Source organism: Callionymus lyra, chromosome 18, assembly GCF_982586985.1.
Source record: "Callionymus lyra chromosome 18, fCalLyr1.hap1.1, whole genome shotgun sequence".
NCBI classification, from domain to species: Eukaryota; Metazoa; Chordata; class Actinopteri; order Syngnathiformes; family Callionymidae; genus Callionymus; species Callionymus lyra.
Window position 1 is genome coordinate 16990317 of NC_141835.1, and position 17817 is coordinate 17008133.

At 41.4% G+C, this 17817-nt stretch overlaps 1 protein-coding gene across 2 annotated transcripts; it reads left to right on the forward strand.

Moving 5' to 3' along the window:
- The first annotated feature begins 1504 nt into the window (after positions 1 to 1504).
- prkcha (protein kinase C, eta, a) lies at positions 1505 to 15637 on the forward strand. 2 transcript variants are annotated; one of them, XM_087780288.1, is made up of 14 exons: positions 1505 to 1962; positions 7026 to 7089; positions 7304 to 7457; positions 7518 to 7552; positions 7611 to 7693; positions 8346 to 8478; positions 8551 to 8678; positions 9725 to 9847; positions 9926 to 10099; positions 11268 to 11422; positions 12444 to 12582; positions 12649 to 12837; positions 14344 to 14490; positions 14700 to 15637. In XM_087780288.1, exons 1-14 carry the CDS (start codon positions 1612 to 1614, stop codon positions 14847 to 14849), a joined length of 2025 nt encoding a protein of 674 aa, XP_087636414.1. In that variant the 5' UTR covers positions 1505 to 1611; the 3' UTR covers positions 14850 to 15637. The 2 variants fall into 2 exon arrangements, with proteins under 2 accessions (XP_087636414.1, XP_087636415.1); XM_087780289.1 differs by having other exon boundaries at positions 8349 to 8478.
- Positions 15638 to 17817: the final 2180 nt, after the last annotated feature.

Below are 17817 nucleotides of genomic sequence, written 5' to 3' on the forward strand. Positions count from 1 at the left end.
TTACTCTCAATGTCAAGTGGGTTTTTTTGTGTGTGTGTGTGTGGGGGGGGGGTCTCCCCGGGCAGCAGGGTCCGTCCACAGAGTTGGACTCTCCCTGCGATCACATCGGTCTTGCACTGAGCTCTTAATGCCGCCCTGACGCCTCGCTGGCGCTGAGGCCACACATCTGGAGGCCATTACAGGAGGGGCTGTGACAGAGGACCCCTCACCCCTCTGATCCCCCCCCCCCCCCCACACACACACACACACACACACACACTCACACTCAATACTGGGCCGTCACATTCCTGCAGGTTTTTTACAACAACACTGAGGATTCACGTGGACGATTCATGTGGCCTACATCCAACAACAGCGCCGCCCCCTTGCCCCGGCTAGCTGAGACATGATCAGAGTGGAGTTGCTGGTCGTAACTTTGAGTTAAGACCTTGTTAATACTTTACGACCGAACATGCGTGGATTTCTCAAGGCTGTCCTGAGTGGATCTAGATCAAAGTTCTCAGATGATGGTCGTGTCTCATGGCATTTAATGCTGCTTTAAACTGAGTCTCTGCTGGATGACTGAGCTCCTGGATGAGACAGATTGTCGTGGGTTCACCTGTTGGCTCACTCAGAAGGGTCGCCCTGACCTCTGCTGGTCACACAAAGCAATATTACGTTTTGTTTTTTTTTGTTTAAAAATAATAAATAATTTAAAATGATCAACACATTCTTATTATTTCTACTTTAAACATATTTTGTATATTCACAGGAGATTTATTCTCGTTATATGATTATTTTTAAACATTATTTTATTTACTATGAAAGGTACATTAACGTTTTAATACTTTTATCTATATTTATGTCAGGTTTTGTTTCTGTTTTTTTCTGCAAGATTGATGTATTGATGTTTCATTGACGTTCAAAAAAATAGAATCGCGTTTTCTTTGGGGTTTTTATGTTTTGGTTCATTTTTCAGAACAAAAAAGTTTTAAATTATTCATCCTTTCAGAATGTTTCACACACACACACACATACACAGTTATGGACAATTTCTCCAAGTTCCCAATCAACCTCTGTATGTTTTTGGACGGTGGAAGGAAACCGGAGTACCCGGAGTAGACATACGTATGATATTTGCAAATTCATGTAGAATAAATTCTGTGTGAAATGTGAGAGATTCTTGACATGAATTGTAGTAGTGGGGCTTTTCTACTCAGTGTAGAAAAAGAACATACATATATAAATTAAATAATTTCGTATAATTTCTTCATTATTTAATTTTGTTGGTCACTTTTGTAAAAAAGACGTTATTTACTTTTCTGCTAAACCAGAATAATGCATGTATTTCTATCATGTCAGCGAAACTAACCTGCAGTACGAGCTCTTGGCCGCTTGATGGCGGTGTGTCTCCACTGCGCCCGGACAGGTGAGTTGATGAACGTACTGCGTCTTTAACGCGGCACCACGTGACGCGCGAGCTTCAGTGACAGGTCGAGAGAGTGCGTTGAATGTGTTTGACAAGTTATGCGGAACTTTCTGCAGGAGCGTGAGCTGCTTCTTCCTCCTCCTCCGCAGAAGCTGCGGGTTCGACTCCCGCCGGCCTGGTGACATGAAGACGCCGTGAACGCCATGAAGTTCAACGGGTACCTGAAGCTGCGCATCGGCGAGGCTCTGGACCTCCGACCCACCAGCTTCTCGCAGCGACACTCGCTCATCTTCCACAAGAGCCCCCCCGCGCTGGACCCCTACATCGTGGTGAAGGTGGACGACGTGAAGATCGGCCAGACGCTCACCAAGCAGAAGACCAACACGCCGACCTACAACGAGGAGTTCTGCCAGTGCGTCAACGACGGCCGGCGGGTCGAGCTCGCCGTGTTCCACGACACTCCCCTCGGGTACGACGACTTCGTGGCCAACTGCACGGTCCACTTCGAGGACCTGCTGAAGACCTCCAGCAACGGGGAGACCTTCGAGGGCTGGGTGAGTGTCTGGTGTGAGTCCAGCTCAAGACCATCATTTTATCCATAGAACTGACACACAGTTGGATTAAAACAGGGATATGTTTTCATTAATAAGTTATTTTCTATTTAATACATTTTTCATTTGGACCTTTAAATATATTTGACTCATTTTAAGTCATTTTATGTCATTTTATATAGTTGTTTATACCCTTTAGTTACGTTAACTCTGGCGTGGGAACGTCTCATCTACAGTCTTAAGTAAAGGAGTAAACGGATGCTTCCTTCTGTGACTTGTGACCTTTTCGTTTTTTTTCAATACTCTTTAAGATATTCTATGCTTGATGAGAAAATGATTTAAATACTTAATACTTAAAGGCATTAAAATATCATATATAAAATATCATCTTCTCTTTATTTCTCTTTGTTCTTGTTCTTATTTTATATTGATTTATTTTTTATGAAAAATTGCTGTATTTTCTGTGGCTATTGGGGAAAAAAAACAATTTCAATCAATAAAGTTTTACCTTACCTTATAACGTAATTGATTAAACAGATAGATGATCAATTAAATTAAAAATCAGTTTTTACAAGTTGACACATTCCATTTGATGCAAAAATATACAACACAAATGTATGTTACAGTACAGGGTACAGCGATTATATTTCCTAAGGAGCCACACTTATTTATTTAGTATTTATTTTATTCTGCTGATGCCACAACAAATACTCTGTGTTATGTTTACAAGTTTCTGATAAGGATCTGGGTCTGTTGTGAGGGGCTGCAACATTATTATTTTGTTGTATATTAATTCATGTTATACAAATGATATTTGAATGTCCTCAACATACATCATAAATTATCTTTTCCTGCTTAAAATATATATATTTTGACATACAAGAACCTTTGATGAAGAACTTAATAAAGAACTTTTAAAAGGTATATTTCGAGGAGAACTAGTGATTAATAATAAATCACAAAGTATCTTTCAGTTTTAAGCGTACCCCATTAGGAAATCTTTTTTTAAAACCATCGAGACTTCATAGTATATTTTTGTCAACGCTCCAATCATGTTCATAACTCCAGGTCTGGTCTGATTCTCCTCGAGTCACTCCTTCATAACCAGTCCATCAGCAGGTCTGCCCTGAGGTTCTAGCAGTTGACGGAGCCGACTCTTGCTAGTGTTAGCGAAGGTTTCTTTAGCGCCTTTTGTTTTCGACTGACGAGGATTTTTCTCGTGTGAAATTGTTAAGTTGTAGAACCGGAAGTGCTTCCTTGTGGACTTGAATTGCTCAAATGGTTGACCAGGTTTGACCGTTCCCAAACACAGAACTAAAGCACTAAACTAAAGAACTAGAGCAGAGAACCAGATGGAGCATGAATGCTCCTACCCAGGTGCAAAACAAATAGACTCAAGGACTCATTCATTCCTCGGGCAGGAGTGGAGTTAAAGTATCTCGATGTTCTGTTCTAAGTTAGTCTTTGTATCCTTTGTCTTTGTTATTTTTCTTTGCTCTATGTTCTTTATCTTTAGACTTGGATTGTATCATCTTGTTCTTTCTCTTTGTTCTTGTTCTTATTTTTATTTTTATTTATTTTTTTATGAAAAATTGCTGTATTTGCTGTGTCTAATTAGAAAAAAACAATTTTATTTATCAATAATAAAGTTCTACCTAAAGTTCTGACGACGACGACGTCCTTGACAAAGTCTCGACCTCTCGGTTGTTATAAGTGGACAGAAATCCTCAGACTCTCTTCCGGAGAAGATGCTCGTTCTCAACAACACCTCTTCTTCTTCTTCTTCTTCTGTGGTGTTTGCTCCACCCACTTCCTGCTGCTGCTCAGTGGACAAACCAGGGTCTTAAACCGCAGGTGTTACTGCTGAGGCGAAGTGTGATTCCTGTTTGCACTCAAAGCTGCTGAACAAACGAGTCTCATGATGTTATCAGGTCTTTTTAACAGAAGTAACACATTTGTTCATATGACTTGTACCAGACTCACTCATACGGAGTCACTGAAAAAGATAGTTTGAGTTATCAAGTGTCAATAGACTCACTTGGATGTGTGGGACTCGCATGATTACAATATTTGTTTTTTACAAGGATTCATTTGGATGTTTGTGACTCACTCATCATGAGTGCCAAACTTAAAACGCTGTTCAGTAAAGGAACCGTTTCAAGAACCTACTCGGATTAGTGTGACTCAAAGATTTAGTTGAATTTGACATGAGTATGCATAAATCGGAGTCATAAACTTTGAGTCACTTTCCGTCAAGTAACTCAAGTCACCATCAAATCTGTGTGACTCGCTCCAGTCCTCACACACCGAGTCCACATTGGTCAGTCTAAGAATCCAGATCGACAAAATTCAAGACTCAATATTTTAAGTCACAGTCAATGGAGAAGCTGAAAAGTGACATTTTAAAATCAAGCTAAATATGCTTAAAAAAAAAAGTATTGTATTTTTTATTTATTTTTAATGTCATATTAAAGAGCTATTGTATGATTATTATTTTTTATAATGACTTAAATCTCACAAAAATGACAAAAGTATTAAAACAGAAAACCCTATAGTCATATTGAGCGACAAGTAATGAACAATATAAACAAAATCAAATGATTATTTTCGTAATCTTTGACTTCATGAAGGGCCACATTAATACAGTCAAGGGGCCACGCTTTGCCCGTGTCGGCTCTGAAGAGTGATGAGTCGGCGATTCACAATATTTGCCCACGACCATCATGGAGTCCTAATGATGATGACGTTTTAATGCCATCTTCCCGTTAGCTAGCATGATGTAGCAACCACCCCTAAACTTGCAGAACTCCTGCTACAGATCCACGTTTGTCAGGGAACCAACAGTCATCCTGGTCCTGAGAATTTAAATCCCTTGTTTCTGCCTCAGTTTTCAACCGAACCAGCAGAACAAAACTTAAAATAGCAGGTGGTAGGTTCGGGCCACCATCATCTCCTCCACTCTTGAAGTGTTCTGGCGCTTCCTGTTGTATCAGGTCGGACCAGGTGGATCTCGGTGTTTCCGCCTGCTGAACTTTCTACCTCTTGCCACCGACATGTCCTCCTTCGGCGAAGAGGTGGCAAACTGAGCGGAACTTCCCCCTCGAGCAGAAGCAGAAGTTGTTGTTGCTGCTTCTGCTCAAGACAAATTCTGCTAGATTTCAGGAGCAGAAAAACCTCCATCATCCCATTGTTGCGTTTGTGCTGCTAGCATAGCCGAAGTGCTCTGTAAAGTACATTAGTGATGATGATAAGCTAACATAAGTTTAACCTGACATTATCTTTTGGATGATGTTTAAGTGTTATTATTACCAAAGTGACGTTAAAGTGATAGTTAAGCGAAGCGGATAATTAAAGTAACAGTAATTTTTAAAAGTTCAACGTTAATTAAAGACAGACGAGACAACATGCCTTAAAAATGTCTTTCACGGCTTGGAATTTATTCCAAATCGGAGGCAAACAAAATGTTCATTGGAATCCCTATAGTAATAAACGTTCTTCATTTAACTATAAGTCTGCAAAATGTCTTTTAAATTAATTGACGCACCGATAGAAGCCAGGTTTACTGACATTTTTCATCACTTCAAACGCAAATTTTATCAATTAATAAAACAAAGTAACTTTCCTTTTATTTTCATTACAGTAAATTTAAACAACTTATGGCGTGTTTATTCAATCTGAGCTATTAATGTGCTTTTTCTATACATATTTTAAGAGACAAATTTTCTAATTTAACGTTAATTAATCGATTAAAATGATTAGCATTAATGATTACAAGATTCATTTATGTTCCAAGAGTTCCAATGATGCCAACTTTTTAAAATGGGGTGAATATTAAGCTAGTTATAACATTTTAAAAGTTTTGATTTAACGAAAAGCTCACACCTAAAATATTGAACCCTATTGACCTAGTATTGAGGAGTTTTCACTAGTTTTAATAAGCCTTAAATATTATCACAGGAAAATGATGCGTGTATCATCTGAATCTTTACAAGACCTCATATGAAACTATTCGTCTTGCAAATGAAATGCAACACACATACCTATGTTACGTAACTATTTAATAATAACTTGAATGATTGTGAGTCATTTCATTAATAATGGCTTGAATTGCTAATGGAAGATTACTGACATGCTAGCATAACAGCAGTGCTAATGCTAATGAATGTCAATATAGCTATTGTGCTAACTGTGCTACAATGATGCTAGGTCGTTGCTGAATGTGAATCCAAAGCTTTACTACTCTATTTCCAAGACATCTCATCGTTTTGAGGCTATTTTTGTTGTGTTTGCAAACCGTTTTTTCACAATTTTCCAGTTGAGTGATCAAAACCATTTTTAGCAGCAAACTTTCCAGCCGAGCCTACAACAGGAAGTGAGAGCGTGTCACTTCCTCCGCCCACAAATAGAACTAGCGGAAACCTATCGGTGTGTTTAAAAGTGCAACTCGACTCGAGGTCTCTCGGATGCTTCAGACTTGTTCGACCGGTTTCGCTGCCTTTCATCTCGATACCTGCGCGCCGCCGAAGAATTTCAAAAACATGAGTGACAGACGTGTGTCTGTGCAGGTCCAATACTCACCGCAATGTTGTCTTATTTTTCTTGTCATCACCGAAGCTGTACAATCGGCTACACATTCGACAATCGCTCGATGAACTGTGGCTGTTGACTGACGGCTGGTTTGTCCAAACATGTCGGTGCAAACGTGATAAAGGTTTTGTTCCCATGCTCTCTGTGCAACTGTACCACTGCACTGTTGTGGGTTTTTGTTTAACAAAATGTGTTGCAACTCTTGCTCTCCACAAATTGTGTTGTGGCATTCATGTAATATTTTATTGTATAGAACATTAATGTGTTTTATATAACATGATCTAGGGTTGTAAACTTACTTCATCTTGGATAAAAGTTATTAATAGTTGATTTTAAAAGGTATTTAATAAAATTATATTTGTACAAACAAGTATGTTGTGTTGCAACATGGGTGGGGAAAAGTTCTACTTCAACATTTTTCCTTTTGTACATTTATTGTGTTTTCATGCTGGCCTGCACTGACCATTTCTTTCCACCAGGTGGAATTAGAGCCAGAAGGCAAAGTCTTTGTCCACGTGTCTCTCACAGGCTCCTTCACTGACGGTGAGTTAAATCCTAGGAATGTTGTCTGTCTCTGTTGAGGCGTCAGCGCTAATGCTGTTCTTTTGTGTAGTAAAAAAGTTTTGTTTAAAATATTGACACGTCGCTCCACGTGAGAATTTTTTAAATACAGACATGAGCCGAGGAAGGAGCCCTGAGGGACGCCCAGGAGACTCTCTGGCAACCGTTGATTTTTTTTTCGGATCTCTGGTTCCAGATGATGCTCTGGCGAAGGAGAAAACCTACAAGCAGTTCACACGGAAGCGCAACGGCGCCGTGCGGCGAAGGATCCACCAGGTCAACGGGCACAAGTTCATGTCCACCTTCCTGCGCCAGCCCACCTTCTGCTTCCACTGCAAAGAGTTCATCTGGTGAGACCCTCGAGCACACATTTGAGGCTCCGGCTCTGACCTTCTTGTCTTCTCCCGCAGGGGCGTGTTTGGAAAACAAGGCTACCAGTGTCAAAGTGAGCATAACACGCCATTTTGAACCTGTCTTTAGTCAAACCTGGTTTGTCTCCTCAGTATGCACGTGTGTCGTCCACAAAAGATGCCATCAGCTGGTCGTCACCTCGTGTCCACTCATGAAGAATGCCGCCAAGGAGCCCGTGAGTCGCCTGCGCAGATGAATATATGCTCAAATCTTGTGAAAACATCCTAAATAACTAATTTAATAAAAATAATAAGGTTTTAAGGCAATTCAATTATATATTTTTGAATCTATGTTTTGTTTTTTTTGTTGTTTTTAGCAATAATGGAACTGTAAAAATACATATACATACAATATGAATTACATTTTGTCTATGTTTTTAACTAACAAACTAAATCAAACTACTTGGATGTGATTGTCGTTTTCATTTTAAGAATCCATTTATTTTTTAAATTTGTTAAGTACAGAGTCTGTAATTATGTTTTTATTTTATTTATATAGTTAATTAAACTGTATATGTTGCAAACTATTTCACTATCAAGAATTAAAAACGAGTCGGATAATCGTTTTAGAAATAATAAAACTTAATATTGCCGACAATCATTACTTTATTAAAAGATTCATAAAAGTCTCAGAACTACACATCTCTCTCTAGTGGCTGAATGTGAGTCTACAACGCATTTTTCTTTCTCAGGGAGGAACTTTAAAAAAATAAAAATAAAAACATTTCCCCTTTACTGTTACTCGAGCAGAACGGAGAACTGTTTTGTTTCTGTAGTCATTCTGCCCAGTGAGGACCGCAGCACAGTCATGTGACCTCTCTCCCTCAGCAGGCTGTCACTCAAGGCTTCAGCATCAACGTCCCTCACAAGTTCAGCATCCACAACTACAAGTCGCCCTCGTTCTGCGACCACTGTGGCTCTCTGCTCTGGGGTCTGGTGCGCCAGGGCCTGCACTGCAAGAGTGAGTCCACACCCGTCTCCCCCCGCTCGTTGTCTCCCCCTCTCTGAGCCTCACCCGTCCACCTGTCCTCAGTCTGTAAGATGAACGTTCACATCCGCTGCAAAGGAAACGTGGCGCCGAGCTGCGGTGTCAACAGCGCCGAACTGGCGAATAAACTGGCAGAGATGGGACTCCAGGCCGGGGGTCTGTCCAAGCGTGTGGTGAGACCTCTGTGTGTGTGTGTGTGTGTGTGTGTGTGTGTGTGTGTTTGACTCTCTGAGAAGTTTGTTTTCACGTATGCATGTGTCTCAGTCTCTTTGTGTGTGTGTTTGTCTTTGTGTTTAACTGCGTGTGCGTGTGTGCGTGCGTGCGTGTGTGTGCGTGCGTGTGTGTGCGTGTGTGTGCGCGTGTGTGCGCGTGTGTGTGTATATACACATATGTTTGTCTCTGTGTTCATCTGTTGATGTGTGTGTGTGTGTATGTCTCTGTATGTTTGTATATATGTGTTTGTCTCTGTGTGTTTGTCTCTGTGTGTATCTGTTGGTGTGTGTGTGTGTGTGTGTGTGTGTGTGTCTGTGTTTGTCTATGTATGTTTGTATTTGTCTCTGTGTATCTGTTATGTTTGTCTCTGTATGTTTGTATATACAGTATATGTCTATCTGTGTATGTTTGTGTTTGTCTATGTGTGCGCGTCTGTTGATGTGTGTGCTTCTGTATGTTTGTATCTGTGTTTGTTGATGCGTGTTTGTCTCTGTGTGTATGTCTATGTGTTTGTATATATGCGTTTGTCTCTGTGTTTGTCTATGTGTGCATCTGTTGATGTGTGTATATATATATATATATATATATATATATATATATATATACTCGTGTGTGTCTCTCTTTATGTCTGTATATATACTTTTGTCTCTGTGTGTTTGTGTTTGTCTATGTGTGCGTCTGTTGATGTGTGTGCCTCTGTAAGTAAGTGTTTGTATATGTGTGTTTGTCTCTGTGTGTTTGTCTATGTGTCAGACTGTTGATGTGTGGGCCTCTGTATGTTTGTGTATATATATGTGGATGGATAGATGAACTTAATGTGTGGGGCTGGTTTTTTTGTGTTTTGGCATGTGTATGTCATTTGATTTTAACATTTGTGTTTGTTCCTGTGTGTGTATTTCTCTATATGTGTGTGCATTTGTCTGTGTATTGTCTATACGCATTTATGTGCGTGCGTGCGTCTGTCGACAGTCTACATGCATCTTGAGTATTTTGACATTGTGTACAGAAGCAGAGTAAACAGCAGAGGGCGCCCTCGGAGCGCAGAGACTCTCCACAGCCGCCAACTCCTCGACTGGGCCTGTCCAACTTCACCTTCCTGCAGGTGCTGGGAAAAGGAAGCTTTGGGAAGGTGAGTTATTTAGATCCTTAGGATCACTGAAGGTCACAGACTCGTGTATGACCCGGTCCTAACCGTGTGTCTGTGCAGGTCATGCTGGCTCGCCTGAACAACAGGAGTGAAGTGTTCGCGGTGAAGGTTCTGAAGAAGGACATCATCCTGCAGGACGACGACGTGGAGTGCACCATGACTGAGAAGAGGGTCCTCTCGCTCGCCCGCTGTCACCCCTACCTCACCCAGCTGCACTGCTGCTTCCAGACCCCGGTCAGTACCAGAACCCCAACTTATGTCGTGGATCTGTTGTACTCTTGTTGACCAGGAGGGGGCGGAAGAGGATCCGCTGGTCAAATCCAATTAGGTTCTTATCCAAAACATAACACTTGATACGTGTGCGTGCGTGAGCGTGCACAACACAATCCAATTACTTCTCATTGTGGGTCCATCAGATGGCGCCGCTCCACTGGATCTGGTACCAAAACTTGATAACAAGCTCGTCAGTGCAGAAGTGAAAGCAATTAATGCTAAACTCACTCAACACACAAAGACACACACTCTCATCAAATAAACGCAGACACAAGTGATCTCACACGCACAAACAAACCTGCAAACACAATGAGGAATAAAAACACAACTTTAAGTATGTATTGTCACACACACAGATCAACACAGACACACGGATCAACACACAAATACACACAGAGCAAAACACACAAATGCACACATACACAGACACACAGATCAATACACACACACAGATCTACACACACAGATCAACACAGACACACGGATCAACACACAAATACACACAGAGCAAAACACACAAATGCACACATACACAGACACACAGATCAATACACACACACAGATCTACACACACAGATCAACACATGCACACACACACACACACACACACACACACACACACACAGATCAACACACACACACACACAAACAGATCAACACACACACAGAACGACACATGCACACACACACACAGATCGACACACACACACACACACACACACACACACACACACACACACACACACAGATCCACACAGAGCTAAAATGGATACACACACAGACGGAGTATTCATAAGGACATTCAAGGACACAGAGTTGCTAAAACTGCTACACACATGTGTGCATGTATATGTAGAAAGACAAACGCACAATAAAACACAATTTTTAGTTTCATCTCTGGACTGGTGTCTGAAGATTAACGAGTCCATCAGAACCTACTGGACCTGATCCAGTCCTGACACGTCTACAGTCGTTAGTTCTGCAAACGTGAGCAGATGAAGACGCAGCCGCCAGGAAATGTATTAATTATTTATGTTTGTGTGTGTGCGTGCGTGCGTGTGTGTGTGCGTGTGTGTGCGTGTGTGTGTGTGTGTGTGCGTGTGTGTGTGTGTGTGTGTGCGCGCATCAGGACCGGCTCTTCTTTGTGATGGAATTTGTGAACGGCGGGGACCTGATGTTCCACATCCAGAAGTCCAGGAAGTTTGAAGAACCCAGAGCTCAGTTCTACAGCGCCGAGATCACGTCAGCGCTCATGTTCCTGCACAGCAAAGGAATCATCTACAGGTCAGAACCAGAACCTGGTCGGCGCTATTAAATCTACACATGCACACGCACAAGCACACACACGATCTCAATGGCACGACTTCCTCAAACATACTTGACTGAAACAAATACACAAAAACACACGGAGAAACCCAAAACGATTACACAACTACACCATGAAAAACTGAAACAAATGTACAACGTCACCAACTGAATTAAATACACAAAAACAAAATGAAATACTAAAACAAATACTAAAAAAAACATTAAAAGCTGGAACAACTACACAAATGAAACAAAAAGGTCATGCAAAGATAAAAAGCCTACACAACAACAACTACAGAAAAACACCATGAAAAACTATAACAGAATCATTATACACAACCTAAACAAAAACCCCATGAAAAACTGAAACGCCTACACAAAAACATCATGAAAAATGCAAACGCCTACACAAAAACACCATGGGAACAGAAACGCATACACAAAAACATAATGAAAACCGATAGACACAACAACATCATGAACAACTAAAACAAGTACACAAAAACATCATGAAAAACTGAAACACCTACACAAAAACACCATGGGAAAACTAAAACAAAAACATCATGAAAAACTAAAACAAATACACAAAAACATCATGAAAAACTGTAACAAAAATCACATGAAAAACTAAAACAAATACACAAAAAAATCTGAAATAAATCCACAAAGGAAAAATGAAAGACTGAAACAAAAAAATTCCTACAAAAAAAAAAAACAACTCTGCCGGACTAATGGCTTGAGACTTGCTGAACCGGATTGAACCGGTGAACCCGGTCAGTGGCACATTTGGCAACAACACAAATCACATTTGTGGTAAACGACAGTAACGCACTAAAGACTCCAGTGCGTCATAACAGGAAGTGATGACAAACACTGCCTGGAAATTGGCTAATGTGTGTGTTTGTGCAATGTTACAGTTTCTATGATTAATTGTATTGTGTGTGTGTGCGTGTGTGTGTGTGTGTGCGTGTGCGTGCGTGTGTATGTCCTGCAGAGACCTGAAGCTGGACAACGTCCTGCTGGACTGTGACGGTCACTGCAAGCTAGCAGACTTTGGGATGTGTAAAGAAGGAATCCATGATGGAGCCGCGACCGGAACCTTCTGTGGGACCCCGGACTACATCGCCCCTGAGGTGAGTGCGTCCAGGAGACTCTGGCGGACTTGGTGTTCAAGTCCGGTCTCATCTGGTGTCCCTCAGATCCTGCAGGAGATGCTGTACGGACCGTCGGTGGACTGGTGGGCCCTCGGCGTGCTGCTGTACGAGATGCTCTCAGGCCACGCCCCCTTCGAGGCCGAGAACGAGGACGACCTGTTCGAGTCCATCCTGAACGAGGAGGTGGTCTACGCGTCCTGGCTCAGCGTGGAGGCCGTCAGACTCCTCAAAGCGGTGAGTCTCTCTCGGCGCCCGACTGGACCTGAGCCAGAACCCGGGCTCTGATACCAGGTCCTTCCAGGCTTCCTGTCGGAAGAGACGACAATGACAGGAAACTCTGTGGCGTCTCAGGGAGTCCAGGTTCCTTTGAGGAGTCCAGAGCCACAAACGAGGTTCTGGTCCAAAGAAGGAGAACAAACTCAGTGCTCTCTCACCTTTCACTCACAGCACTGTTGATTCCTGTTATCTGGTCTTTCTTCCAACCTTTACACTTTAAACTTTGAACTTTGAACTTTGCTGCGTCTTCCTTTTTTTAATTCTCTATTTTTCACGTCTTTGTTTATTTGTCTTATTTCTCATTTCCCTTTTTAATTCTTTTTCCTTTTTTTTCATTTTCTCTTCCTTATGTGGTTTGTCATTGAAAGAAACCTCTTAAATTAATTGTAATTATTTTGAATGTTTTTATTTATTGTTGATGTATCTGTGTGTGTGTGTGTGTGTGTGTGTGTGTGTGTGTCTTTATATTTGTATAGATGCGTTTGTCTCTGTGTGTTTGTCTCTGTGTATCTGTTATGTTTGTCTCTGTGTATCTGTTATGTTTGTCTGTGTATGTTTGTGTTTGTTATGTGTGCGTGTCTGTTGATGTGTGTGCTTCTGTATCTTTGTGTTTGTTAATGTGTGTTTGACTCTGTGTGTCTGTTGATGTGTGTTTGACTCTGTAATGTGTTTTTGAGGAAAGTGGACGTGATATTAAAAAGACAATGATATGCAAGAGCCTAAACATAAATGAAAAAAGGTTTTATTGTTAATTACAAATGCTGCTCAAATTCTTCGTTTTGTTAAATCCATGTTTTACATCTTCTTCTTTAAATTACGACTGTCTATTTACTTGATTTAATTTTTTAATTTAACATACATCTTTTTTTTAATTAAAAATAAAAATAAAATTTTTATTAAAAATATATATTTAAAAAAAAATGTGTTTATGTTAAATTATTTTCAATATTTTTTGTGTTATTATTAGTGATACTCTCTACGACAGATGAACTCGTTCCTCACACCTTCAGCCTGGATGTCATTAATCATCTGGACCTGGTGTCGTCTCGGTAATGAAACATTGACTCCGCCAGAGCCGGTTCTCTGTGAACCGTGTGACCCGACCCGGTGTTGAATGGTGACAGCGGAGGCATCAATGCGGTGCCGGCAGCTGTCCAGAGAGTCTTGTTGTTGTTGTTGTTGTTTTGGGGCGGCTGACAGGACTGGATGTCCTTCTGGACCCGGTCCAGATTGGCAGGACTTCAGGTCCGAGAAAAGCCAAGTCTTTTTCCCGCCTTTGTGACCAGATTAGAACACGGGTTGCTAAAGCTGCGAGTCGTTTGATCTGCGACGACGTCCTGTTTTGCTCGATCATGAAGTCGGCCGTAACATTATGACCGTCTGATCCATCCATGTGACGAGAGGCCTCTTCATGGAGCCGTGAGGTCGACAGGAGTTTGTAAAATATCTCTTCTGTCTTCGCAGCTGCTGATCAAGAACCCGTCGCAGCGTCTCGGCTGCACGGCGTCGCTCGGGGGGGAACGTGCGGTGAGCGCTCACGCCTTCTTCTCCGGGATCGACTGGGAAAAGCTGGAACGAAGAGAGTTGGAGCCGCCGTTCAAGCCTCGGATCGTAAGTCTCCAGTTTATTCAGGATGTAGTAGAGCTGCAGTTCTCAGCGGAGACACTAGAGGGAGCTACACTTATCTGGCTCAGAGAAGACCTTGGCTCCTGCATGGTTTAACTGATATCATTAGCTGTCCTTCTAAGCGTTACGGGGTGTTCTGCTGCTGGTGATCCTGGCGTGCCGGGATGATGACTCTGACTCTCCTCCGTCTGCAGAAAACTCCGGAGGACGTGAACAACTTTGACCCGGACTTCACCAAGGAGGAGCCGACGCTGACGCCCATCGACGACCCAATGTTCTCCACCATCAACCAGGACGAGTTCCAGAACTTCTCCTTCACGTCGCCGGAGCTGCTGGAAAGCTGAGCGACGGTCTGAATATTAGACATGTGACAGCAAGAGAAGCTCCAGACATGAGAGCTCGCCCTTGACTTTTTTCTTTTTTCTTTTTTTTTACATGTTTTTATGTTGTTTCCACTTTTGAAGTAAAATCTTCTGAACTTGAAATGGGAATAATCCTTTTTTTTTTAATGGGGGAAACATGTTCTGGAGAACACAGCTGGACACTGGGAAGAGCAGACCACAGAATCTGGAATATTTGTTCACAGAACATGAGCAAGGGAGTGAGAGGAGGTGGGAGGAGAGTTGACCTCTCGTGCATCATCCCCACTTTATTTCTCCAGAGAAGCTTCATAAGAATAGAGAGAACTGACGGAAAGATGCGTGACAAGGCAGTTTACTCAAAATCTGTTATTTATTATTTTTAAAAATCGAATTGAAAGCCAATAATTAACTAAATAATCCAACACCACAACAATGTGAAAGTGGACCACATGAACGCACACCTTCACTTTTCTCCCCATAATCCTGCGCTTTGACTTCCTCCAGCAGGTTTAAACTTGATCTGTCTGAGTCAACAGTAAAGGGATGAAGTGGATTGTTATGAGTCAAATACAAGATTTCCAGCAATTGTGTTTGAAGTGTCATCCAGTTCATTTAAACCAGTTTAGTGTCAGCTGAGCTGGCTTTGTGTTCGCTTATGCTAGCTGGCGCTGTTTTTTTCCGCTAAAATTCCCCCCCAGTAGCACAGCACGGTTTTCTGAAGAATAAATGGAACATCTTAAATAAATAAATAAATGTGCACAAAACTGAAACTCTTGTGATTGCTCCTGATGATAAGATTCCAGGGTTGAGTCAGTACTTGGGTGACTTAAGTCAGTCTGTCAAACTGAGCCTGAAAAACATGGGTGTTGTATTTGATAAAGACATGTCTTTTGTACAACACTGCAGAAAACTAACCAGAAACTGTTTCCTTCAACTGAGAAAAATCTCTAAACTTGAAAATGTTGTCGGAACATGATCTGGAGCTTGTAATCCATGCGTTTGTGTCTTCTCGCCTGGACTATTGTAACAGTTTATTTTCGTGTCTTAACAAGAAGGAGCTGTCTCGCCTGCAGTTGATTGAGAACTCTGCATCGAGAATTCTGACTCGCTCAAGTAGAAGAACTCAGATCCTTAAAACTCTTCACTGGCTTCCAGTTTCTTTCAGGATCGACGATGTTTAATGACAATATTGACTCGACACGAGCGAGCGCTGATGAAGTTAAATACACAATCCTTGTGGTCAATATGACACTCGCACACATGCAATAATAATAATCTTTTATCATCACAACGATCACAAATGCCCACAATAAAACTTCTATCTACACCAGACTCTAATATAGATAGATGGTGCGGTTTGGGGGCCAAATCCGGCCAATTGAGTGCATTTATGTGGCCCTGAAAGATGATGTAGGAACTGCTGATTTTATTTTGTATTTATTTCTCTAAATTCTTTTAGTATGACTATTTAAATCGAAATATTTTATGTCTTGTCTTATTTCATTATTTTATTCTGTACTATCACCACAAGAAAACAGAACAAAAGTTTAGAATTCTGATATTTTTTCAGTATTTATTGCTCTTTAAAAATATTTCAGTTATTATAAAGAAAGATTTGGGAAAAATGTGCTTTTATATCAGATTGAAAAAATATATATAATTGCTATAAAATACATTACACTTATAATTGTAGCATATTTAGCTTAATTTTATACTTTTTGCTTGATGGCCCCTCACATATGCAACTGTATAAAATGTAGTCTGAGGAAATTACATTTCCCGCAATAATTTTATCATAATAATAATAATAACAATAATAATTATTTCCCTTAAGACATTTTTATTTGTTCAGGCTTTTCCTTGATTTTCTGGAACTCCTGTTGTGTTATCAGTTTTATCTTGCCCTTTAAAGTATATACTTTATTGAGTATTGTTTTGATTTTTTAAGCGCTTTGTGACCCTGGTCTGGAAAAGCGCTATACAAATAAAAAATACTTACTTACTTACTACCCCTCCTTTGTAATATTAGAAATCACGGTCTCTGGTGTAATAAAGAACGGTAAAACCAATGACTCAACAGGTGACCTGTGTGTGACTCGTGAGTGCAACACAACTAGAGTTTCATCAGCATTAGCTTCATCATGTTTGTCGTCACCGCTCCTTGTTTACTGCCCCCATGTCGGTAAACGGGTGAACAGGAAATCGGGAGGCGCCCGGGGCGAGGGTTTTTAGCGTGTCGCTGTGAAACAATACGGAGGAATGTGCGAGGACAAGGTGAGGAGGAAACGACCCGTGGCGAGGAGATGAACTTCCTGTCAAAAGGAAATGATACATCTGCTTTTCTCCTCACGCCGTCAGCCCGGCAGGTGAAGCTGGAGCGACTTTTACGACTTCTTTACTTTCAGCGCTTGATTGCGGTTTCCTCTGGGGACTCTGGTTTCCTCCCAGAGATGAGCAAGACCCATGTTTGGTGTTGGAAACGATGTGAGTGAGTCATGGTGAGCTCGAGTCCTGCCACAGAGGTCCAGGTCCAGGTCCAGGTTAGGTATCACAATTGTGATGATGATGATGATAATGTGTGGTAAAGGTAACACACAGTCACACCTGTGAGGTTCACGGTCATGTGAACGTTTACAGCTCGGTGTGGCGGCCATAAAAGAGGAAACTCATGCGGGTGACGTCCTCTCTCAGGTGAAGGATGCTTCACGATGGAGTCGCCTGTCAGACTGACGGATCACCTGACGTCTGGACGCTGATAACCAGAAGAGACACGAAGACAAACTCACTTCTGGCTTTTGCTAACTTCAGTCACGACAACAATGGAGCTCAGAACTGTAATGTTCAGATTGTTTGCAGCTGTAAATGTTTCAGAACTTCTTCCTCTTGGCTTCCTCCTTCCTGATAGAAACCCATCATCAGCAGGTCTGGACGGGTCTGGACTTCACCAGCG

What these genes read in the sequence shown, in the direction of transcription:
- prkcha (XM_087780288.1), top strand. Translation starts at nt 1,612, where the DNA reads ATGAAGTTCAACGGGTACCTGAAGCTGCGCATCGGCGAGGCTCTGGAC. An exon ending in GGGAGACCTTCGAGGGCTGG is followed by an intron (nt 1,963 to 7,025) that starts GTGAGTGTCTGG and finishes TCTTTCCACCAG; the next exon opens with GTGGAATTAGAGCCAGAAGG. An exon ending in CGCCGTTCAAGCCTCGGATC is followed by an intron (nt 14,491 to 14,699) that starts GTAAGTCTCCAG and finishes CTCCGTCTGCAG; the next exon opens with AAAACTCCGGAGGACGTGAA.